Below are 22,532 nucleotides of genomic sequence, written 5' to 3'. Positions count from 1 at the left end.
ACCTACACAATAACCCCTTTTGAGGCAAGGTACTTGAGAGGGTGGTTGCAGTTCAGCTCCAGGTACTTTTGGAGGAAACCAATAATCTGGACCCATTCCAGTCTGGGTTCAGGTCTGGCTTTGGTACAGAATCAGCTCTTGTCATGCTCCTTGAGGGATAGAAATGGGGAGTGTGACCCCCTGCTCCCATTGGAGCTGTCAGTGGATTTTGACATCATTGACTCTGGTGTACTGCTGGACTATTTTTGTGGGCTGGGAGCCGAAGGCAGTTTTTACAATGGTTTCACTCCTACCGGCATAGATGATCTTAGAGAACAGAACTGGGGTGTCTACACCCTGGCAACTCAGTTGTGGGTTACCACAAGGCATTGTTTCGTTCCCATTCTTATTAAACATCTATATGAAGCCATTGAGAACAGTCATCAGGAAGTCTTCGGTGTCTTCGGTATACTAACACCCGGTTCTATTTCTCCATTAAATCTGAGACAGAAGAGGCTGTGCAGGAGCTGAAGCTGAAGGTAGGCTAGGTGTGGATCAGTAGACAGAAGCTGAATCCTGCTAAGACAAAGGTACTGTAGGTGAATGGTTCCCCGGTCTGAGAATTGGGAGTGTTGCCTAGATTCTGCTGTCCACAAAGGTGAGTGTGGTTTCTTGATAAACATGCAGAAATTAGGATCCTATCAATTAAAAGCTAGAGGCAGGCATTAATTTGATCGGTCACTTCAGAGGACTAAGGAGATATCAGGTGCAACTATTGTTATTGTTTAGTCGTTTAGTCATGTCCAACTCTTCGTGACCCCATGGACCAGAGCATGCCAGGCACTCCTGTCTTCCACTGTCTCCCACAGCTTGGTCAAACTCATGCTGGTAGCTTCAAGAACACTGTTCAGCCATCTCGTCCTCTGTCATCCCCTTCTCCTTGTGCCCTCCATCTTTCCCAGCATCAGGGTCTTTTCCAGGGAGTCTTCTCTTCTCACGAGGTGGCCAAAGTATTGGAGCCTCAGCTTCAGGATCTGTCCTTCCAGTGAGCACTCAGGGCTGATTTCCTTCAGAATGAATAGGTTTGATCTTCTTGCAGTCCATAGGGACATAAACCTGTGCCAGACAACTAGGCAGAGACTGGAGGAATGTTAAGGAGTTTGTTCTTCCTTGTAGTCCATACAATGGGGCCAATGCACTGATTTGTCAAGGATACATTCATCTTTCTGTCTTATGTGGTTGTAGATGCTAAATTGGTCTGGAGTATTACAGCAGCACGATAAGGTAGGTTTGAGTTAAAATGACATGCTTTCCCATAGAGCTTTATGATGCAGCTGCTTCAGGCAGCAGACTCCAATGAAAGCAACCATTACCTTGTGTCTGATCAACAGGTATATCTAGCTTTGGTGCATGACACTTGACCCAGAAGGGGAGACCTGCATGGAGATGAGCAAATCCATAATCATTCACTTCCTAATTGCTGAGGACACACTAGAAAGGTGATATTGCTCTTTTTGGAATGCTCTCTGGCAATGTTTTGACGAGTCTTACATTTTGTTGCTGCTATGGTTAAACAGTTGGGAGTCAGAAATCCTCGCTGATCTTCTGCAACTCACCCAGAGATCTATCAGTACATCTCGATCTACTTTCTGCGCTCCCAGCGCAAACGCAATCGCCAGGATTGCCTTACACGTGACTGTAGAGTCTCCATGTGCCCTGGAGGGAGGGGATGCTAGAAAATTAGAGCGAGGAGCGATGTTTGATGTCCTGCTCTTTAAGGGATTAATAATCTTTTGGCGTCGGGGAATAGGCCAAAAATCTTCCCTTGCAAAATAATGAGCAGAGAAACATTTACTGATTAGTTTAATTCCAGATAATCCTATCTGATGAGCATATATCAAGAGATCCTTTAACTGATTTACTGTCAAAAGGCTCAGTCCAGAGCATGCTCTACTTGTGTTCTTCTTTGCCCCCACCTCCTCCCTCTTGCAAGAAAGAAAGTGTGCAAATCATGGGAGAACGCAGTGCGGAAGTGCAAAAGCCATGTCCGTGCAAAGTGAAGCCCAGGAGCAAAAAAGTACACTGACAAAGGGTTCAGAGTAGAAGATGCGTAGAAAATATGCAAGCTAGAGCACGCAACAGGCAAATATTCCTGCAAAATCCCCAGGTACACTGCAGAAAGCCCGTCTTTATGTCTAGCTGGTAGTTTTTGTCTGCTTCTGTGTAAGTAATCACATCTCTCTCTCTAAAGTGCAGGAGATTTAAAACTCTTATTTCCTCTCTTCTGTCTATCGGCTTTCTCTCGCTTTTGAGCTTTTATGTTTCATAAACTGATTAGGAGCAATTATATATGCTTTATCCCTAAACTTTCCAAATGACTTGGCCATATGCATATTTAAGGCTTCTTCATCCCCGCCAGGAGCTCAGCCTTTAATGTAAAACTGCTGAAATTAAGCTGATTCTGGTGCCACGTCAAAAAAAAAGGGTGGGGGGAGGGGAGGGGGAAATTAGGGGTTTATCCATTAATATCTAGTCGGACAGGAAATTTGTTGTGGGTGGTGGTCGGATTACTGCTTCTCTAATTACTACATCAGATTTGCTCCCTCGCACTACCAGTGAAAGTCTTCCTCCCCACCCCACTGCAGTATTTTTACTGTGTTTACAGTTTTAAGCAGGTTTTAATAATAACAAAGAAAAAAAGAGTACAAATAAATAATGCAATTGTCGTTACTTGGGGATCATAAATAAAATAAATGTAAAACTCGCAAAGTCAGTACCAAGACATGCCATCACTAAAAGATTTTGCAGCTTGTGACTACATAGTAACAGACAGTAATTCCAAAAATAAAGTACAGATGACAAGCTAGAATTTTACTAAATCCAGACATTTGCCTAAACCAGTGGGACTTGGTGTCCTTCAGCTGCTACATTCACATCAGGGCCAGCCAATACATTTTGGCACCTGAGGTGGACCCCAAAATTGGGGGGGGGGAGTCCTCCCCACTGGGGAAGTAGAGGTGAAGGAAGATCTACATCAGGGACAAATTGGGGGACGGAAGGTTGACATTGGGATCTGCTGCCCCAGTGAATCCTGTCACCAGAGGCACTCACCTCACCTTATCCCATGTGTGGGCCGGCCCTGATTCACACAGGGGAAAAAATCAAACCTAATGACAATAAAGCAATATTGGGCACTTTGGCCTCTGGATACTTTTAACTTACGCAAAATAATTTCAAGGAAGGCAAATTGCCAAGTCTTGGTATACCAACAACCCAAATTATCAAGACTGAAAATCTTCCAAAACTTTGCAACTGTAGCCTGTTTTGTCGTAAGGAGATGTGAAACAGGTTCTCTGTTCTTCAAATCCTGATCAGTTTTCACAAATAAATTTGAAAGTGTCAGATACGGGGAGGGTGGACTGTTTACTCAGTTATTTATTTACTTATTTTATTTATTTCATAAAATTAAACACAACTTGATTGAAAACACACACACACACCCTCAATGTGGTTTACAAAAGGAGTGAAGCAAAATTATTGGTAAAAACGGTTTAAAACAGCTATTTAAAACATTTTATTAAAAATTAAAGGCAGTGATAAACTAAAAACAGTAATCAATTTTCTACATATCTGGATAGGCTTGTATAAAAAAAAATATTGTTATGTTTTAGGTGCCTAAAAGAATACAGTGAAGGTGCCAGCCTGATGCCAGTAGGGAGTTCCAAACTGTAGGTACTGCCACACCATAAGATCAATTTCTTACAAATATGGAACGGGTGTTATGTGATACCTGTAACAGTGGCACAGATCTAAGCAGTTGAATGGGCATTTATGTTCTCAATGAGATTTCCTCAAATACTTTCTCCCAAAACCCCTGGGAAACCCAGCCAGATGGGTGGGGTATAAATAACAACAACAACAACAACAACAACAACAACAACAATAATAATTAGTAGTAGTAGTAGTAATGTTGGGACAATTCCACCACATTTCAAAAAAAGTCTCATTTTCCTGGCACTCCCTCCAGTATAATGGATGGCGCTCTGGTGTATAAAAGAGAAAGATTGTGACATTTAATATCAGCCATGTTCTATTTCTAATGAGAGTTCTCTAGGATGCTCCCGTCTTCTTCCCACTAAGGCCTATGATTCTGGTTTAAATTAAAAGTGGCCTTTAACAAAATGTTGTACAGCAGTGAAACCAGCTCCTTTATACACTCTGAAGAGTCAACAATAATTCTCTCAACTGGGGTTAACTGTCTAGTGACATCTTTTTAAACTGATCGGCAGGGAAGAAATGCTCTTAATTGACAACCTAAAAGCCCGTGAAGGGGTTTATCCCCCAAACAAGTTTTCATTGCCACAGTGGTTAATGGAGTGCCTTATTTATAAAAATCCAGCAAGGGGAACAATTTACAAGTTTGCCAGGATCATTGTTATATATCCTGCTTTTATTTTTGAAGGGTGGGTAATGTTACAGTGATAAGCAGAGATGTTTCTGGTGCTAGAATCACCACCCAAATGTTAAATAACTTAGGAATAGAATTCATGTTTCCAAAAATGTTTAGTAATTAGTAAGGCACTATGTGTCTCAAAGTTCTCCATTGTTACCCACTGTAGCCAAAGGAGCTTTTACCCAAATCAGTGTGCGTAGGATTTCAACTTTCAATTATAATACACAAATTAATCTCTTATAGGTACACTAAACTCAGTACTGCTAATATGAACTAAAATTCCTAAGCATATCCTTTCAACCTTCCATGTCTTTAAAAAAAGAGACCCCCCCACACACTTTATTTACTTAAATTAAGAACAAATTTTAACATGCTAATATTTTCATTAGGATGTTCTGGATACAAAAATGCATTCAACTTTTAATGTAATTCTTAACTTTAATTTTTGTTCCCTGCTTTCCAACTAGTAGATCAGTCACCTAAAGATTTAATTGGTTCAGTCAGACCAATTTTGATCTACAGACCATGTTGTGCAGCACACGGGTTAAATTTGGGATTTGTTTTGTGTGTAATATACTAGGGATTTTGATTTGTGTGTAATATACTAGGGATTGAAAAGGTTAAATATGGTAATAAAGATTTACTTTCCTTTGAACAAATAAGGGTAGTTATTTATTGTTTGAAATGCTCAGGTAGCTTCATAGTTTAATTTATCTATTTAAGATAGGGAAAAAATTGAGATGCTGGTAATCTGCAGATATATTTAAATATAATCAGTAACTTAAATCAAAGGCAGATGAATCAAACAAAATTCTGTAGTTAGATGACAGCTGTTATAAAATGTCTTTATACATCAGTGTGTGTGTGTGCTTTTAACAGTGTTACCTGTCTTGAGACAATGGAACAATATAGGCTACAAATCTCAGGCATGAATCATGTTTCTATTCTGTAGTCATCAGTATTTTGCTGTTCCAAACAGTGCAGTCCTATATATATCTCCCAATAAGTTCAATGGGGCTTACTGTTTGATAAGTGGATACAAAGCAGCCAATGTTGCTTCTTAAAAATCTACAGCTATTTCCCTTTTCCTGGTTTGGGGTAAGCAGAGCTGCTGGCAAAATTACCAGCAGCCCTAATAGCATTGTCATTAATGAGACAGTCTGAAACTACTAACTCCTTCTTTTCTTTTCTTTTCCTTCACACCTGACTAATTCAAAACGAGATTCCAGCTTTTTCTTATAAAGCAAGAATAATAATGATCAAAAAGTAATCGTCAAAAGCAAAACCATAAAACCCAAGCCATTCACATCACAATTACCCTAAATGAAAGTTATTGTTTTGCTAATCCCAGGAACAGCTTGCAAGGGGAGATTTGGGTCTTTCTTTAATAATGTAAAGTTAATACGCAGTCCTCTTGTAATTATCTTTATCAGAAGACCCCTGTTTAATCTGCATGTTTAGCAGAAAAGGACCAAATCAAAAAGTGATCTGCTTTAGAGCACTTGATGTAAGCTGTTTGTAAATCGTTTGCATAAACAGATGAAGCGGGGAAATGCAATCCAGGTGCAAGAAATGGAATCAGAGGTACAAATAGCTGCAGTCTCCCCTCTCCCGCTTTCCTGTTTTTGTTTGGTAACACGTGGCTCGTGGTTGAACGCAACAACTCTCTCAATTTAAAAGAGCCTGAAATCTAGCAGATTTTAGCTTTGCTGGTGGATTTGACGGATGCTAAAAATAAAGTTGACCTGGAATCACAGCTTGAATTTGGCCAAGCCTGATGCCAGTGTCCAAAAGACACACTGAAGAGCTGGCAAGCTGGCTTTGTTGGTCAGCCAAATAACAAACCACCCAGAAACAGTGTGGAATTTGCAGTTTTTCTTCCTTTCCTTAAGAATGCATTTTAGTTAGGATATATTCCTCTTGTGATCACTGCTAATGCAGAATAGAAACTGGGAGGGGAGAAACCCAGTTTTAAACCAATTGTACATGCTAACCAGTGTAGGTTTTATGGTGGAATTTCAAACATGCAGTGTGTTCCTGAGAGATACCCTACAATCTCCCCTGATACAACACAGATTTGGAGCAAGTTGCTCTCAGGTGTCCCCTTCCCTCCCAGTAATTGCCAAAATAAACAATAAATGAGAAGTGTGTGTGTGTGTGTGTGTGTGAGAGAGAGAGAGAGAGGGGGGGGTATGTGTGTGTGTCAGTTTATCTCTTCTTTTCTGCTCACATGTGAAGTGGAAGTTTCTATTCTGTATCAATAATTTTGAGTGAGGGGCTAAAGGGTAGCAATTATTCCAGATTAATTCTTACAGAATAGATTGCTGCAATCCTAGGACTATCATTTACAGAATAGGGAGCATTGAAAGGAGGGTAAAGGGAGGCTCGCCCCCAAGAAGTGCTGGATGTTTTTGGGAAGTTTAAATCATAAACTGGAAATTAAAATAAGGCTACAATCTTAGACATATTTATTTGAAAGTTAACTTTAAAAAGATCAGTGGGGTTTGCTGGAGATTGGGTGTGGGAGAATTCATGTCATAGGGTCCATTATTTCTCTTTCAGATATCTGAAATATGGGACAAGCCTTGCCCCCTCCCCAGAAATACACTTGCCTCACCCCACAGCTTCCACCTGCCCCCAATGCTGCCCATGCTATCAATTGTAGATGGACTGAGAAGCAACTCCCTCTTCCCTTTGGTATAATCGCAAAAGCAGCTTGTAGAGTGCAGCAGCTGAGAATCATTTGTACACCTGACACTGATTCCTGCCCCCCTCCCCAAAAACAAAATTCCATTTCCCATTTGTTTTTGTGCAGCTTAATAATGGAACACCAAAACACCAGTGAACAGACAGCAATATATTTTCTACGATCCTATGTGAAAAGGACAATGTATCTGTGAGCACATGTGCCAGTGAAGAGCTTTTTTTTTAAGTTGAGGGCCACATTTCCTTCTAGGCAACCTTCCAGGGGCCATATGCCAATAGTGAGTGGGGATCAGAGGCACAAATAGGTGGAGCAACAAATGTATATTTTACCTATGTGCAGTAGGCTAGTTTCTACACATGTTGCTCACAGACCCTAGTCTTTAGCTAGGCTAGCAGGAGGCACAACTAGAGTTCAAGGACACATTTCATGCTCATGGAGGGTGTGAAGCAAGCCAGTAAGGGGTACAGCCTGGAGAAAAAGAATGTCATTAGGGAGAGTACCCAGACTGAGAGGCTTGGAGGGCTGCATTTGGGGGGGGGCAGGGGGATTGATATGAAGAGAGGCAGACTCCTTAGTTTTCTCCATCTGTGTTGCTTTGTTTGCCCCCATCCCATTGTTTACCATCTTGTCTGATGAAGAACTATGGAGAACTCAAAAGCTTACACATTGCTTTGTGATAGTTTAAGGTAAAGGTAAAGGGACCCCTGACCATTAGGTCCAGTCGTGGCTGACTCTGGGGTTGCGGCGCTCATCTCGCTTTATTGGCCGAGGGAGCCGGCGTACAGCTTCCGGGTCATGTGGCCAGCATGACTAAGCCGCTTCTGGCGAACCAGAGCAGCGCACGGAAACGCTGTTTACCTTCCCGCCAGAGCAGTACCTATTTATCTACTTGCACTTTGACATGCTTTTGAACTGCTAGGTTGGCAGGAGCAGGGACCGAGCAATGGGAGTTCACCCCGTTGCAGGGATTCAAACCGCTGACCTTCTGATCGGCAAGTCCTAGGCTCTGTGGTCTAACCCACAGCGCCACCTGCGTCCCTTGTGATAGTTTAGTTGTCCTATTTAAGGTATTGTCTTAATATGGATTTTGGCATTCATGCAACAAATAACCTTGCTCATGGGACCTGTCCAGGGTTCTGAAGGATTTGTTTCTGATTGCATGTGCTTTCTAATTTTGTCCCCCGTCCGTAAGAGTCCTTACAGTTGTAACTTTCCTGCCTGTTAGTCCCCTGCTCTGTGAGTCTAACTTTCTTCCTTCAGACTCCCATGGACTCATCCTTGCCTTAATTGGAAAAGGGTTTTTCCCTGTCTGGGGGAGAAGACAATGATACCTCTATTGGAAGATGCCATAGTTCAGTGGCAGAGCACATGCTTCCCATGCAAAAGGCCTCAGGCTCAATCTCTGGCATTTCCAGCTAAAAGGCTCAAGTTGTGGGTAATGAGAAAGCCTGAGAGCTGCTGCCAGCCAGAGTACAGAATTTGGGGCTAGAATGATGAACAAATGGCTTGAACCTCTGTAAGGCAGCTTTGCAGATACAGTCTGGCTGCCATGGCTTACAATATATATTACTTCTAATGGGATGTTTTGTAAAGCATGCTGTGTTTTTAATAAATCATCTGTTCCTCCTGTGCCATCAGCACTCCCTCACTACATGGAGAATTAAGACAGAACAGGCAATTAAAGGTATCCAAGGGTTCATTGCCAAGAAATCTGATGGTTCTTGATTTTCCAGGTCCGAATGGCTGCAGATGATTATTGGGATGCCTTCACTGTCTAATTAATGGTTATGCTAAATATGCTACAGTGTAGACCCCCACTTATGGGACGCAGGTGGCACTGTGGTCTAAAGCACTGAGCCTTGGGCTTGCCGATCAGAAGGTCGGCGGTTCGAATCCCCACAACGGGGTGAGCTCCCATTGCTCGGTCCCTGCTCCTGCCAACCTAGCAGTTCAAAAGCATGTCAAAGTGCAAGTAGATAAATAGGTACCGCTCTGGCGGGAAGGTAAACGGCGTTTCTGTGCACTGCTCTGGTTCGCCAGAAGCGGCTTAGTCATGCTGGCCACATGACCCGGAAGCTGTACGCCGGCTCCCTCGGCCAATAAAGCGAGATGAGCACCACAACCCCAGAGTCGTCCGTGACTGGACCTAATGGTCAGGGGTCCCTTTACCTTTAGACCCCCACTTACAGTTATGCTGCATTATTATCTCCGAACAGACACCCTGCTATCTTGCTAGTGGTTGTCTTTAGCATTCTTTATTACTATCTGTCGCCATATCACTATGACAGAATGAAGAGGTGGTTAAGGGGTGACAATATCCAGTGGTCCTGAGGGGAAGACCGTAGCTCTGTGGCAAAACATTTGTTTTGCATGTAGAGGGTCCCATGTCCAATCCCTGGCATCTGTAGGTGGGGTTGGGAGAGAACCCCATCTGAAATGCAGGAGAGCTGCTGCCAATCAGTGTAGGCAGTACTGAGCTAAATGGACCACCTGTCTGACTTGTTATAGCTTCCTATGGGCTATGCCTTGAGAATTCACAAAAGGGCAACCAAAATGATCCAGGGGGTGGAGCTACTCTTCTATTAGGAAGGGTTGCAGCTTTTGGGACTTCTAGGTTTAGAGAAAAGGAGAGTAAGGTGACAGGATAGAAGTTTGTATAACACTGGAATTCGTAGGCACCCAATGGTGGAGGATTTTGGACAGATAACATAGCCTGCAGCCTCATCTTGTGTGCCAGCGACGGGGGTGGTGGTGGACGGTGTTGAGGGCAGGGAGATGGGGACACACGCCGAAGCCGATGGGGCTTGCGCACCTTGTAGTGAAATCTGTTGTTGATTAGTCGTTTAGTCGTGTGCGACTCTTCGTGACCCCATGGACCAGAGCCCGCCAGGCACTCCTGTCTTCCACTGCCTCCCGCAGTTTGGTCAAACTCATGCTGGTAGCTTCAAGAACACTGTCCAACCATCTTGTCCTGTGTTGTCCCCTTCTCCTTGTGCCCTCACTCTTTCCCAACATCAGGGTTTTTTCCTGGGATTCTTCTCTTCCTTCTCATGAGGTGGGCAAAGTATTGGAGCCTCAGCTTCAGGATTTGTCCTTCCAGTGAGCACTCAGGGCTGATTTCCTTAAGAATGGATAGGTTTGATCTTCTTGCAGTCCATGGGACTCTCAAGAGTCTCCACCAGCACCAGAATTCAAAAGCATCAATTCTTCAGCGATCAGCCTTCTTTATGGTCCAGCTCTCACCTCCATACATCACTACTGGGAAAACCATGGCTTTAACTATACGGACCTTTGTTGGCAAGGCGATGTCTCTGCTTTTTAAGATGCTGTCTAGGTTTGTCATCGCTTTTCTCCCAAGAAGCAGGCGTCTTTTATTGTTACTCTGAGCAAATAATACCCAAGTCAGAAAGCGGAGAGGGAAACGAGGGAGGGGGAGCAGGGGAAAGAGTGATAGGACCGCGAGGAAATTGGTGGCAATTAATTCTCAGGGAGTACCCCCCCCCCCTCCGTCCCGCGCACACTTTCCCTGCAGCTGATTGGCGCCGGGCGGCTTGGGGCGCGCAGGATAAAAAGCCTGGGAGAGTCTCTGGGCGCTTGTGTGTAGGCGCCCGGCTGCCGAGGAGAGGCGAGCAGAGGCGGCAGCAGCAGCAGCAGCAGCATGACGGGCCGCGAAGAGATCGCGGAGGGCAAAGCCAAGGGGAAAGCGCTGACGCCCAGCGGAGGAGGCGGCGGCGGCCCCGAGAAGGCGCGCTTAGGGAGCCCGTCGGGCAGCAGCCTGCGCTCCAAGGGCTTCGCCATCACCGACCTGCTGGGCTTGGAGGCGGAGCTGCAGCCGCCCGCCACCTCCTCCGTGACCGGCTCGGGCTGCGAAGGCGGCGGAGGGGCAGCGGGACTGGCAGGAGGCGGCGGCGGAGGTCCCTTGCCCATGGGCTTGGGCTTCTTGTGCGGCTTCGCCACGCAGCAGCCGGCCGGGGCGCATTGCCTCCTGCCGGCGCACCTGCCCTTTCTGCAAGCGCGCCCGGAGCACCATCACCACTCGCACCACCACCCGAGCCACCACCCGCACCAATACGGCCCCGGAGCCGAAAAGCACAAGGAGAACATCTCCGGTAAGCGAGATCCCGCTTGGGGCAGGTCCTCTCCGGAGGGAGGGGAACCCAGGAGAGCGACTGCCGTGGGGCGAGAGGCCGGGAGGGGTGGAGGAGTGCAGGCCGGGTTAGATCGAGCAGTCAGCGGCCGGAGGAAGCGCACCAAGCAGGGCAGGAGCCCGACCTTTGCGCAGCGTGGCTTTCCGCAGGGCGCACAGACAGCACAGAGCCACTGAGAGGCAGGCTGGCAGGCAGGCGCCGATCAGTTCCTTTTGGACACCTCCGAAGTTCCAAGAGCACTTTGAAAGAGTTGCTTGCTGTGTGCCACCTTACGGACCGAGAGATCTTTTGGTAGGGTCAGCGGGCTGGAGTCTACTTACCAGATGTGTGAAATATCCTCAGTTGGTAGGTGCGTGCACTGCACGCCATAGATAGACAAACGAACAAACCAACCAACCCGTTAGGTCTTCATACTGCATGGGTCTTGCATTAATGGGCTATCACCAATCTTTATTTTCCAGCGCAACATGCAAATTTGGTTCCCATATCTAAAGCTGATAACAATCTTAAGTTTAATATACAGTGGTACCTCGGGTTACATATGCTTCAGGTTACAGACTACGCTAACCCAGAAATAGTACCTCGGGTTAAGAACTTTGCTTCAGGATGAGAACAGAAATCGTGCAGCGGCGGCAGCAGGAGGCCCCATTAGCTAAAGTGGTGCTTCAGGTTAAGAAGAGTTTCAGGTTAAGAACGGACCTCCAGAACTTAACCCGAGGTACCACTGTAGTTGCTAACAGATACCCTGTGTCTTTTAAAAGCAGTATAATATGAACCACCACAACATGAGGTTTCCTCAACTCTCACTACATCTCTGTACAGGCAAAAGTGCCACCTGTTGAATCCTGGAGATCATGTAGCTGCGAAACAGGACCTGTCTGTGTCCATGAAAAAGGTGTTTGCGTCCTGTCCTTCCAATAACCCACATTACAGCTTCACAACATTATTAACACCCTACGGTGTGTTGAGAAACAGTAACTTGGAAACATAGAAAGAATCAGACCACTAGTCAATCTAGTCCAATTTTGTCAACATTGACTGGCAGCAGCTCTCCAGAATTTAAGACACGAGTCACTGCCAGCCCTTCCTGGAGATGCTGAGGACTGAACCTGAAACCTTCTATGCACAAAGTACATGTTTTACCACTGAGCTACGGCCCTTCCCAAAGCGAGCCCATACCCAGCCAGTGAGCTTCATGACTGAGCAGGAAGTTTATCATATCTGTCACCAATACTCTAGCCCCTGTTCTAGCCAAAGGCAGAGCTACATGGATATGCTAATGCTTTACATGAAAACCTGGTGACCTGATCTGCTGGGGAAAAGATTTGGAAGGAGATGATTTGGAGCACCAGGCGGCTATTTCAGAACCATTAACTGTTGGCAGACATTAAATAATTTCTGCAAATAAAAGTGCTGATGAGAGAACTCCAAAAAGATCTGAAACAATCCTTATATGGATGGGCCATTTGGATGACAAGCTTCTGCATGTGGGAACACACATGTACAAATATTTTCACATGTGCAAATGTTCACACAGATTCACCAAGGACCATTTCTGTGGCATTCTGTTTATAAGGGATCACTTTTGGATGTGCAGATGTAAATAGGTGTGGAAATATTAGGCAAACAGCTTGTTGGGACAGGTGAGTCCATGGGAAGAATCTAACAGCCTTGCTTCTTACAGCACTATTATTGGGTGAGGAGCATGGGTCAAATATTGTGGCACGGTGTTTTCCAGTGTGTGATTTTGGTAATTATCTCTGTGGGTGAACACTAGGACTTGGAAGTTATATGCACATTTTCGCTCATGCATGTTTTCACTCAAATCCTTTTCATACAACACACACAAAACCATGCTTGAGTTTCTCTTCAGTGGTTATAGTTCATTTAGCTGCAGTTTTGAACATCAGCATGGCCAATGGCAATCAAAGGTGGGCCTTTTTCACTTGATTTAAACCCTCCACCATGGTGGGGTTCTAACCAGGTAGGAAACACCATGGCACTGGGCTTCCTCAGGTTTTCCATGGGATTCAATCACTGCTGTGCAAGCGTGTGATGGCAGCCTCTGTCTTTCCAGGGAAGAGATTAAAGGAATGCCTGCTTGAGTTAGTAATCTCAGAGGCAGCACAGCTGCCAGCTGAGAGGTCAGCATAAAACTGAAGGAGGGAAAGGGCACTAAAATACTATTGAGCTGAAAATTTCAGCGGCTGTTTGAAGGTGTTGGTTCTTACAGAATTTTGCTCAGCTACAGTTCTCTTGGGTTTTTTAAGGGTTCTGCAAAACAGTATACATTGGAATAAAAAACTGTCCAATGCACTATGGGAGAACAGAGGCGTTTCAAAGTAATTTTCTTAAACAAGCAATCTCATATAATATTTGATTCTGTATATCTTATGCATTAATAAAATATTGAAATGGAAAAATAAAGGCTGTTTGATAACTTTTATTGTGATTCAGAGAAGGCTCCATCTAGGACCAACTAGGTTTACTTTGGAGCCCCCTATTCTGTTGGTCCCTTGGTAGAAGAATTGGACTTCCTCTGATTCTATTCCTGCCTTAGCCTTCTGCCCACCTGCTCTAGTTGCTCTGCTAGTGCTGAAAAGCTGGTGTTTGTGGCAGCTTCCCTCCCATTTATTTTGCCAGGCAGTGGAGATGGCTGGAGTTGACCTATATTCTTAATGACTGAGGAGAGCAGTTTCAATCAGCTCTGGCCACTTGCCAGCCCTGTTTGTAGTCCTGGTTGGCAGCTACCTGCCCCCCTCCTTGGTGCTTGCCACAACAGGGACTATTGGACATAGGCTGGTTCAAAGGTGGCATATGTGGTAGGTAACAGTCAATATATGCTCATCAGTGGCTATTTCTTGACACTGAAGATGCTGTACTAAGTAGAATATTAGCTGGCACTGCAGCTGTGAAATGCCCTCCCTGGGGAAGTCTACAGAGCTCCCTCTCCCATTTTTAGATGGGCCTTAAAAGCAGAGTTGCCATTAACAAATTCTACTTCTGAAAGCTGTCTTGTTGGATTTTTACACTAATGTTGATTTTCTTCACAGCAATTTTTATTGCTCTTTTACAATTTGGGAACGGCTTTGGGGGAAAAAATCTGTTTTAAACAGTGCATATAAATAAGTTGAATAGAACAATGCTTATATGGGGAAAACTTTTGATCTATATTTATGTTTTTCTCCCCAACCCAAATATTAGATGAAGACAGTTTGTCGGGGGACAAGAACAACCTCAAGGCATCTGATTCTCAGATCAAGAGAAAGAAACGGCGGCACAGGTATGACAGATAAATATAACTGGAGTCTTCCCAGACACAGCTTGTAGCATTAGATCCCAAAGTTAAACTTTGTAAGTACGCTACATTCTCTCTCTTTAAAATCTCACTTAAGCTGCAATCTTATATTCACCCACCCGGGAGTGAGGATCATTGAACTCAACAGGGCTTACCTCTGAGTAGACACACACAATAGGATTTCACTGTTAGCATTTCTGCATTGTATTGGACAGTACTGTATAACTTCTTAAAATGAGTTATCTGGTTTGTAGATGTTGGAGAAAGAAACTGCCACTTGATCAGACATGTGAATTTTTGCTAGAGAATTCTGGGGCTTGGGACAAGACAGAAATCACACCATTTAACCTGGAAGTCCTAATGGTTAGTTGTGGTTACTCAGTGGCAAAGGAAAGACACTTTGCACATGGGCAGAATCTTTTTCTTTTTTTATATGCTCAGTGCTAAGCCTCAGCAGTGAAAACAATATATTGGGGAAAACCTGGCTCAAAGTAAGCCCTGAAGGCACAACAGAGACATAGCTCAGTAGTAAAACCCATGTTTTCCACACAGAAGGTCCCAGGTTCAATCCCCAGCATCTCCAGTTGAAAAAAGGATTAGCAAGTGATGGGAAAAGCCTGAGACCTTGAAGAGCTAATGCCAGCCAGTGTAGGCAGTACTGGGCTGGATGGACAAGTAGCCTGACTTAGTATAAAGGTGGCTCTCTGTGTTCCCAGATTAACTGAGCTATCCTAACCATGTCTACTCAGAAACAAGGCCTATTTAATTCAAGGGGGCTTACTCCCAGGTAAGTGGGGTTGTAAACCTATGCATATCTAAGGTTGCACTGTCTTGAAAGCACAACAGTAAACTTCTGGGCAGCATGAAATCTGATTGAGCTAGGAGATTCTGAGTTAATTTAAATCACAGGTTGGTAATGAAAGGATTTCTCTTCCGTTTTAGACTTGGAAGACCTGGTAATATTTCTGGATTTTACAGAAAAAAGTAAATTCCTAGGCAGATGGAAACACAAAGGGACACCCTTCTATGCCAGTTCTTATTTTGTACAGCATTCTGGAAGTTATAGTTTGCGCTCTGCCTGCTTGTCTGAGCAGCAGAGCTTGGGGTGGACTCTAGCTCCCTCTTGTTCATTCCCATTACCTTGCACAAGAGCAAGGTAATTTAGACATCAAGGTCTCAGACCAGGTTGGAACAACTCCAATCAGCCCGTCAGTAAACCCAATGGTCAAGGATGATGGGAGCTGGAGTCCATCAACAGCTGGTGGCTACTAGTTTCCCAACCCTGCCTAAGGCATCAAAGATTAAAAGTCACAAATAATCGTGCTGCTTTTATATTAGTGAAAACATTGTGGGCACTTTTCCCATAGAAAGCAATGCCAAAAAATACAGCTCATATGTTAATTTCTCATTTCTCCAAATGTTCCTGGACTATATAATTCCCATCATCCCTGACCATTAGCCATGCTGACTGAGGCTTATGGGAGGTGGAGTTCAATAATACTGGCGACCACCAAATATTGTCTGAGGCCTGCAGGATGAATGAAGGCCATCAACCATGTACTCCATCACACACACATGCAAACACACACACTTGCAGTTCCAGGCAAATAGCAAATACAGGAGTTTAACAAGTTCACTTGGTATTTCTCACTCTGGACTGTATAATTCCAACCTACACATCTGCTACTAGAGCAGAAAGTTGTTTCTAAAGGATGTGACACGGCCATCTATGAATTACTGAGTTTATTGTCCCTGTAGGACTGTGTTTACTGCCCATCAGCTGGAGGAATTGGAAAAGGCTTTCAATGAAGCCCACTACCCGGATGTGTATGCCAGAGAAATGTTAGCCATGAAAACAGAGCTCCCTGAGGATAGGATACAGGTATGTTGTTTGTTATTGTTAAGCCACCATAAATTGTGGAAATGGAAAGTTCATTTAGGGAAGTTTTTAATGTTTGAAGTTTTATTCTGTTTAATATTCTGTTGGGAGCCTCTCAGAGTGGCTGGGGAATCCCAGCCACATGGGTGGGCTATAAATAATGATAATTATTATTATTATTATTATTATTTACAGTCCTCAGTAAAGGCTGCCTGTATTGAGTGTCAACACATTCATTTAAAGCACTGATCAAACACAAGTCATGGGAGCTTACTAGACCCTCAGGGCAGGTTGGAATGGATATGTTCCTGGACTACAATTCCTATCATGCCTGACCATTGAACATGTTGGCTGAGGCTGAAGGAAGTTGAAGACCAACAGCATCTTTTATTTTCAGTTAAAAAAAATGTTGAGTATCTGCCTGATGGGGAATTTGGTACTCTAGCCCATCTGACTTTGACTATTTGGATTAAGGAGTGGCTGGGTAAATAGCTGTAAGGAATTATTTTTTCCTAGCAAATTGTGCAACAGTGCAGGAGGCTAGGCTGTATAATCTTCCAGCCTGATTCTAATTCAGCTCTATAAAAATGTACAATGGTACCTCGGGTTACAGACGCTTCAGGTTACAGACCTCGCTAACCCAGAAATGGTATCTCAGGTTAAGAACTTTGCTTCAGGATGAGAACAGAAATCACGCAGCAGCGGCGCAGCAGCAGCGGGAGGCCCCATTAGCTAAAGTGGTGCTTCAGGTTAAGAATAGTTTCAGGTTAAGAATGGACCTCCAGAACGAATTAAATTCTTAACCCGAGGTACCATTGTATATAGATGGACGTGAATGGCTCATTGAAATAAGTAAAAAATAACTGATGTTAGTTGCAATATCTAGCCTGCACTTTCCAATATTATGACTCTCCTGCCACTGTAAATTTGCACCAACAGGGTGCTGGTACTATACAAAATGTAGAAGTGACATAATCCCAGACCAGGTAGTATTTTACAAGTAAGGCAGTGTTACGTAGTATTAAGAAAGAAAAATAATAGCAAAAGGAGTGAAGGTTAACCTTATCGGTTAATTTATGTAGTATCATCCTCAAAGAGTTTTTTTCAGCGTGATCTCAGTTCTGGCACCTCTCAGGTGGGCACCATTGCCATTATAAGAGAACAAAGGAGGTGTTCATGGTGGCTTCCAGCACTTCTGTTTCTAGAAAAATAGCACTGAACACAATGAAAGGAAAAAGAATTTCTATTGCTTATTTAGTGCAGGAATAAGATTGAGAAACTGTTAATTTGGTTGTGTGTGTTTTCCATCTTATTTATGCCAACAGAGAACTCAAAAATTACTTAGAACATATGCTTTCTTGATCTGACATGTTTTATTTGATATTCTTTCCTCCCCCCTCCCCATCAGTCCTCCACACAAATATGGATACTTTTGCTAAATATATACGTCTTGATGTACATCCAAAAGGTTTGGTTTCAAAACCGAAGAGCCAAGTGGCGAAAGCGTGAGAAGTGCTGGGGCCGCAGCAGCGTGATGGCAGAATATGGTCTCTATGGTGCTATGGTGAGACACTCCATCCCACTACCTGAATCAATCATCAACTCTGCCAAAAGTGGGCTTGTGGGCTCCTGTGCCCCCTGGCTGCTCGGTAAGCAAACATGTAGTGCTCTGTATTCGCTGGTTGGGCTGAAACTCAGTTAATTAAGTGGGGAGGGCTTTCAAAATGAAAGCCACTACTGGGGTAGAGAGCAGACTTAGGCTTCACAGCCTTCATCCCAGTTGTGTTGCTGAGTGCATTTGTGGGCACTGCTGCAATGCTGGTGAAATCTACCTTCCAACCCTCACTGTTAAGGATCCCACTGTGTTGGGGTGGGTGGGTGCGCACTCATGTGTTTGCTCATGCTTGCACACATACAACTTCTTATAATATACATATCCATTCTCTAGTTACACCCTATACACCTGCTCTCTACCCCAGCAATGCTTGTCATTTTGAAAGCCCTTCTCACTTCATTAACTGAGAAATAAAGAAGTGATTGTTAGCTGACTTGCCATCACTTTTATAAAACACTAGAGTGAAATTTAGATTTAATTATATAAAGCGACATTTTGTTCTTGTGTTAAGCACAGATTAACCTTTGGTCAAGATTTTTATCAGAGCTGATAGAACAGCTTTCTTCCTAGTCCTTCAAACTTCCTCCTTGTACGACAGGGACATTGCATGGAGAAAACAGCTGCCTTGCTTGTGAAATCCCCTATGGAGATCCCGCCATGCATGAATATCAGAAGCAGAGCTACTGACCTGTCTTCCATGAATCCAGTTGTATGATATCTTAGTATGCATGGCTAATGATGGAATCGTGTGGATGGGGGGGCAGATCTGCTCATGTGTTTTACATGAGCAAGCTATGGCATGTGTGGTACTGCAATGGATGCAGCCGTTGATGACTATTATTTATTTTTATTTCACAATATTTATATACTCTTTGATTGTAATGAAACTTCAAAGTGGTGTACAACAAGAAGAAAACGATAAACTTATCAGTTAAAAAAAGTTAACGATTTAAAACATTCAAAAAATAATTAAAATCAATGATAAAAAACTGTATTAAAACACATGCCAATATTTAACATGTCTGGACAGGCTTGCCTAAGCAAAAATGCTTTTAACCTGACACCCAAAAAAGTAGAGTGATGTACTCCTGATGTCAGTAGACAAGGAGTTCCGAAATATGGGTGCTGCTGCACTAAAAGGTAAATTTCTTGCAGAATGAGTATTGTGTGGCACCTGTATTAGTACTAGTTCTGCAGACTGAAGCAACTGAGCGGGCATATATGGGATAAGGTTATCTTGCAGGTCTACTGATTTCAGTGGGCTGCTATGAGTTTCCCCCAATACCCCAATGAGTTTCAGTCAAGCTAGAGTACTAGCTTTCTCAGTCACTGTTAGGTTTAATCAGTATTCTCTCTCAGTACTCTCTCTGGTCTTTGCTTTTCTTTAAAGGAATGCATAAAAAATCAATGGATGTTACAACTAAGCCCGAAAGCGAGGAAAAGGGGAACAGTGACTGGAAATCTCAACGCCCTGAAGAGGAATTAAAAATTAAGCAGGTAGAGCAGGAAAGAAGCTCCACTGACAAATTTACCTCAATGGACAATTCTGATGACATTGCAATGGATCTCTCCAGCACAGCAAAGCATGAGAAAAAGCACGACACTTTGAGACAGTGTCTCAGTGGAGGCCCCCAGCCCAAAATGAAGGACAGTGAGCACTAAGAATCAGAAAGAGGAGAGATGTGATACAATAGAAAATAAATAAATAAATGAAGAAACCTCTTCAATGCTATGGGAAAATATATTTATTAATGTTTAATTAATATTTATTAGTATTTTTCAGCTAACTAATACATTTTACATAAAAGTGGGACCTTTTTTAGATGGTGCCCATCCAAAATATAAAATTTATTTTTTCAACATTAAAGTTGTTTATACGTAAACAATATAAATTGGGGTTACTGACTTTTTTCCTTTAAAATGTCTCACTAAGTCACCTTTTATTAGCAGCTCCAGAAAAATGACCAGGGCATCTTCATTCTATAACATGGGAGAGATTAACCTGTGGCCCTCTGGATGCTGGACTACAACTCCCATCATCACTGATGATTGGCCAGGCTGGCTGAGGCCAATGGGAGTTGCAGACCAAAAGCAACTGGTTAGCCACACCTGCTATAGTAGAAAAAGAAATGGAAGGCATTTCATCTAAGCTAATCCAAGGTATGGTAATGACAAAAATGCTTTGGGTGTTGTTTTCAGAAGTGATAAACCTTAGGGAAACTTTGTTCCTTAGATTACATGCTAGTATAGGACAGGAATGGTTAATTTCTATATTTCTGGTGACATTACAAAGATTAGGGAGGGGAGGGGAGGGGATACAACAAACCAGCCTTGACAAGCATTGCCTAGCGATTTAAGGGCTTAACATGTATTGAAGACATGATGTTGGAATGTGTATGGAGAACCATGGCTTCTTTTCCTTCCAAGTGAAACTGTCAGCAAAAAGCGTTTGTGCACATCTTGAGTCCTACAGGGGATAGACTATCTGTTGACCTTTCATTCTATAGTAAACAAGGTATACTTATACCAAACTCTGAAGGCCACCAGAATCTGTTCTGACAGCACCCCCTTTAATTTCACCAGGATTCACACCACCACCACATGCTGGATTGAATCCTCTTGCCCAGACAGAGAGTTCCGTGGAACACAGGCGCTATTTTCTTTTGTGTCAGAGAATGCTGTGTACAGCTCTAGAAAATGAGAATCTCAGTCTATAACAAACACTGTGCTGAACAAATTCTCTTTGCACACAAAGACCATTTCCTGACCCTGAAGAAAACATTTAGATCTTCCCTGCACAAAGCTGTGTATCAACCCTCTTTGTTTAGAAGATGCTACATCAGGGTTCCTGTGTTTACAAAATGCAGTAGGTCCAACTGATGCAGGGAAGCAGATGGTACCTGGGAACACTGTGGACTATCTCCTTGTTCTTGACTCAATGCTTTCACCTTGAGCTGCAGCAAATTCTACTTGATAAGGAATCTCCCTTTTACCATGATTTGAGCATAATAAATGAAATTACACTGTGCATTTGTACAAATTTGTATTTGGGAAAACATATGCAATAACTCTACATTTCTGAATGTTATTTGACATGCTATGCATAGAATTCACACTTGTATTAAAATATCAAGCCATAGAACCCAGAAATAAAAAATCCTATTTTGTAAAATGCCATAGGAAAAATATTTTGTAATTATGTCTGTAAAAGTGTTAATGTTTAATCTTATTTCCTTTGTCTTTTTATATTTGTCTGAAAGCACTTTAGATACCTCCATTTTCTGAATGTTCCCCTACTTGTTTTGTTTGCCACTTATTTATTATTATGCATTCACAAATAAAGTTCTGTGTTTGTTTGTGGCTTTTGAAGATATATATATATTAGCAGCTTGATTTTGAGAATACAGCTTCTAAGCAAGTCCTATTTTGGTTACAAAAACCTTTGTTGATGAAAGAGTGAGATTTAGGTGGCTTACATTTTTCAGCAAACGACCCCCCTGCTGCAAAGACTACATTGCTGATTTGACATCAGCCTACTGTACTCAAAGCTATGTATGAACATAGAGCAAATGTGTGAGCTTGTGGGGTAGCCCATTTCAAAATATGCAGTCACTCTCTGTGTGCAATGTGCAGAATAAATCTTCACAGGTCACTAAGACTGCTATCAGACAATACAATGCTTCATTACTTCCTATAAGCTATCTGTCATAGAATCATAGAATTGTAGAGCTGGAAGGGTGCCAAGGGTCATCTAGTCCAACCCTTCGCAATGCAGGAATCTCAGCTAAAGCATCCACGACAGATTGCCATCCAACCTCTGCTTAAAACCCTCCAAGGGAGTCTGTTCCACTGTCAAACAGCTCTTGCTAACAAAGTTTTTCCTGATGTTTACTTGGAATCTATTTTCCTGTAACTTGGTTCAAGTCCGACCCTCCAGAGCAGGAGAAAACTTGTTCCCTCTTCCATGTGACAGCCCCTGAGATACCTGAAGATGGCTGTATCTCCTCTCAGTCTATTTTCCAGGCTAAACAAACCCAGCTCCTTCAACTGTTCGTCATAAGACTTGGTCTACAGACCCTTGATCATCTTGGTTGACCTTCTCTGCACATGTTCCAGCTTGTTAACATCCTTCTTAAACTGTGGTGTCCAGAATTCAAGGTGTGGTTTGACCAAGGCAGAACAGAGTGGTGCTATAACTTGCCTTGATCTGGACACTACTGTTGATGCAGCCTAGAATAACATTAGCTGTTTTTGTTCCTGCATCATACAGTTGATTTAGGTTAAGCTTGTGGTCCACCAAGACCTCTAGATCCTTTTCACATGTACTGCTAGTAAGCCAGATGTCCCCCATCCTATATCAGTGCACCTGGTTCTTCCTGCCTAGGTGCAGAACCTTACATTTGTCCTTATTGAAATTCATTTTGTTAGCTTGCGCCCAGTTCTCCAATCTGTT

At 43.2% G+C, this 22,532-nt stretch overlaps 1 protein-coding gene across 1 annotated transcript; it reads left to right on the top strand.

The window, feature by feature from the left end:
• Nucleotides 1-10,266: 10,266 nt before the first annotated feature.
• Nucleotides 10,267-20,610, top strand: VSX1 (visual system homeobox 1). Its single transcript, XM_079968946.1, has 5 exons — nucleotides 10,267-11,248; nucleotides 14,492-14,570; nucleotides 16,344-16,467; nucleotides 17,933-18,113; nucleotides 19,470-20,610. Exons 1-5 carry the CDS (start codon nucleotides 10,798-10,800, stop codon nucleotides 19,739-19,741), a joined length of 1,107 nt encoding a protein of 368 aa, XP_079825072.1. The 5' UTR covers nucleotides 10,267-10,797; the 3' UTR covers nucleotides 19,742-20,610.
• The last annotated feature ends 1,922 nt before the right edge of the window (nucleotides 20,611-22,532 follow it).

This window comes from Podarcis cretensis (assembly GCF_951804945.1).
Source record: "Podarcis cretensis genome assembly, chromosome: 3".
In the NCBI taxonomy this organism is placed as follows: Eukaryota; Metazoa; Chordata; class Lepidosauria; order Squamata; family Lacertidae; genus Podarcis; species Podarcis cretensis.
The sequence above is the reverse complement of the archived record's forward strand: the minus strand, read 5'-3'. Positions and strand labels throughout refer to the sequence as shown.

Bases quoted from the DNA above. Each gene is read 5' to 3' on its own strand.
- VSX1 (XM_079968946.1), top strand. From the start codon at position 10,798: ATGACGGGCCGCGAAGAGATCGCGGAGGGCAAAGCCAAGGGGAAAGCG. The intron at 11,249-14,491 runs GTAAGCGAGATC...CCCAAATATTAG, and splicing joins GCACAAGGAGAACATCTCCG to ATGAAGACAGTTTGTCGGGG. The intron at 18,114-19,469 runs GTAAGCAAACAT...TTTTCTTTAAAG, and splicing joins CTGTGCCCCCTGGCTGCTCG to GAATGCATAAAAAATCAATG.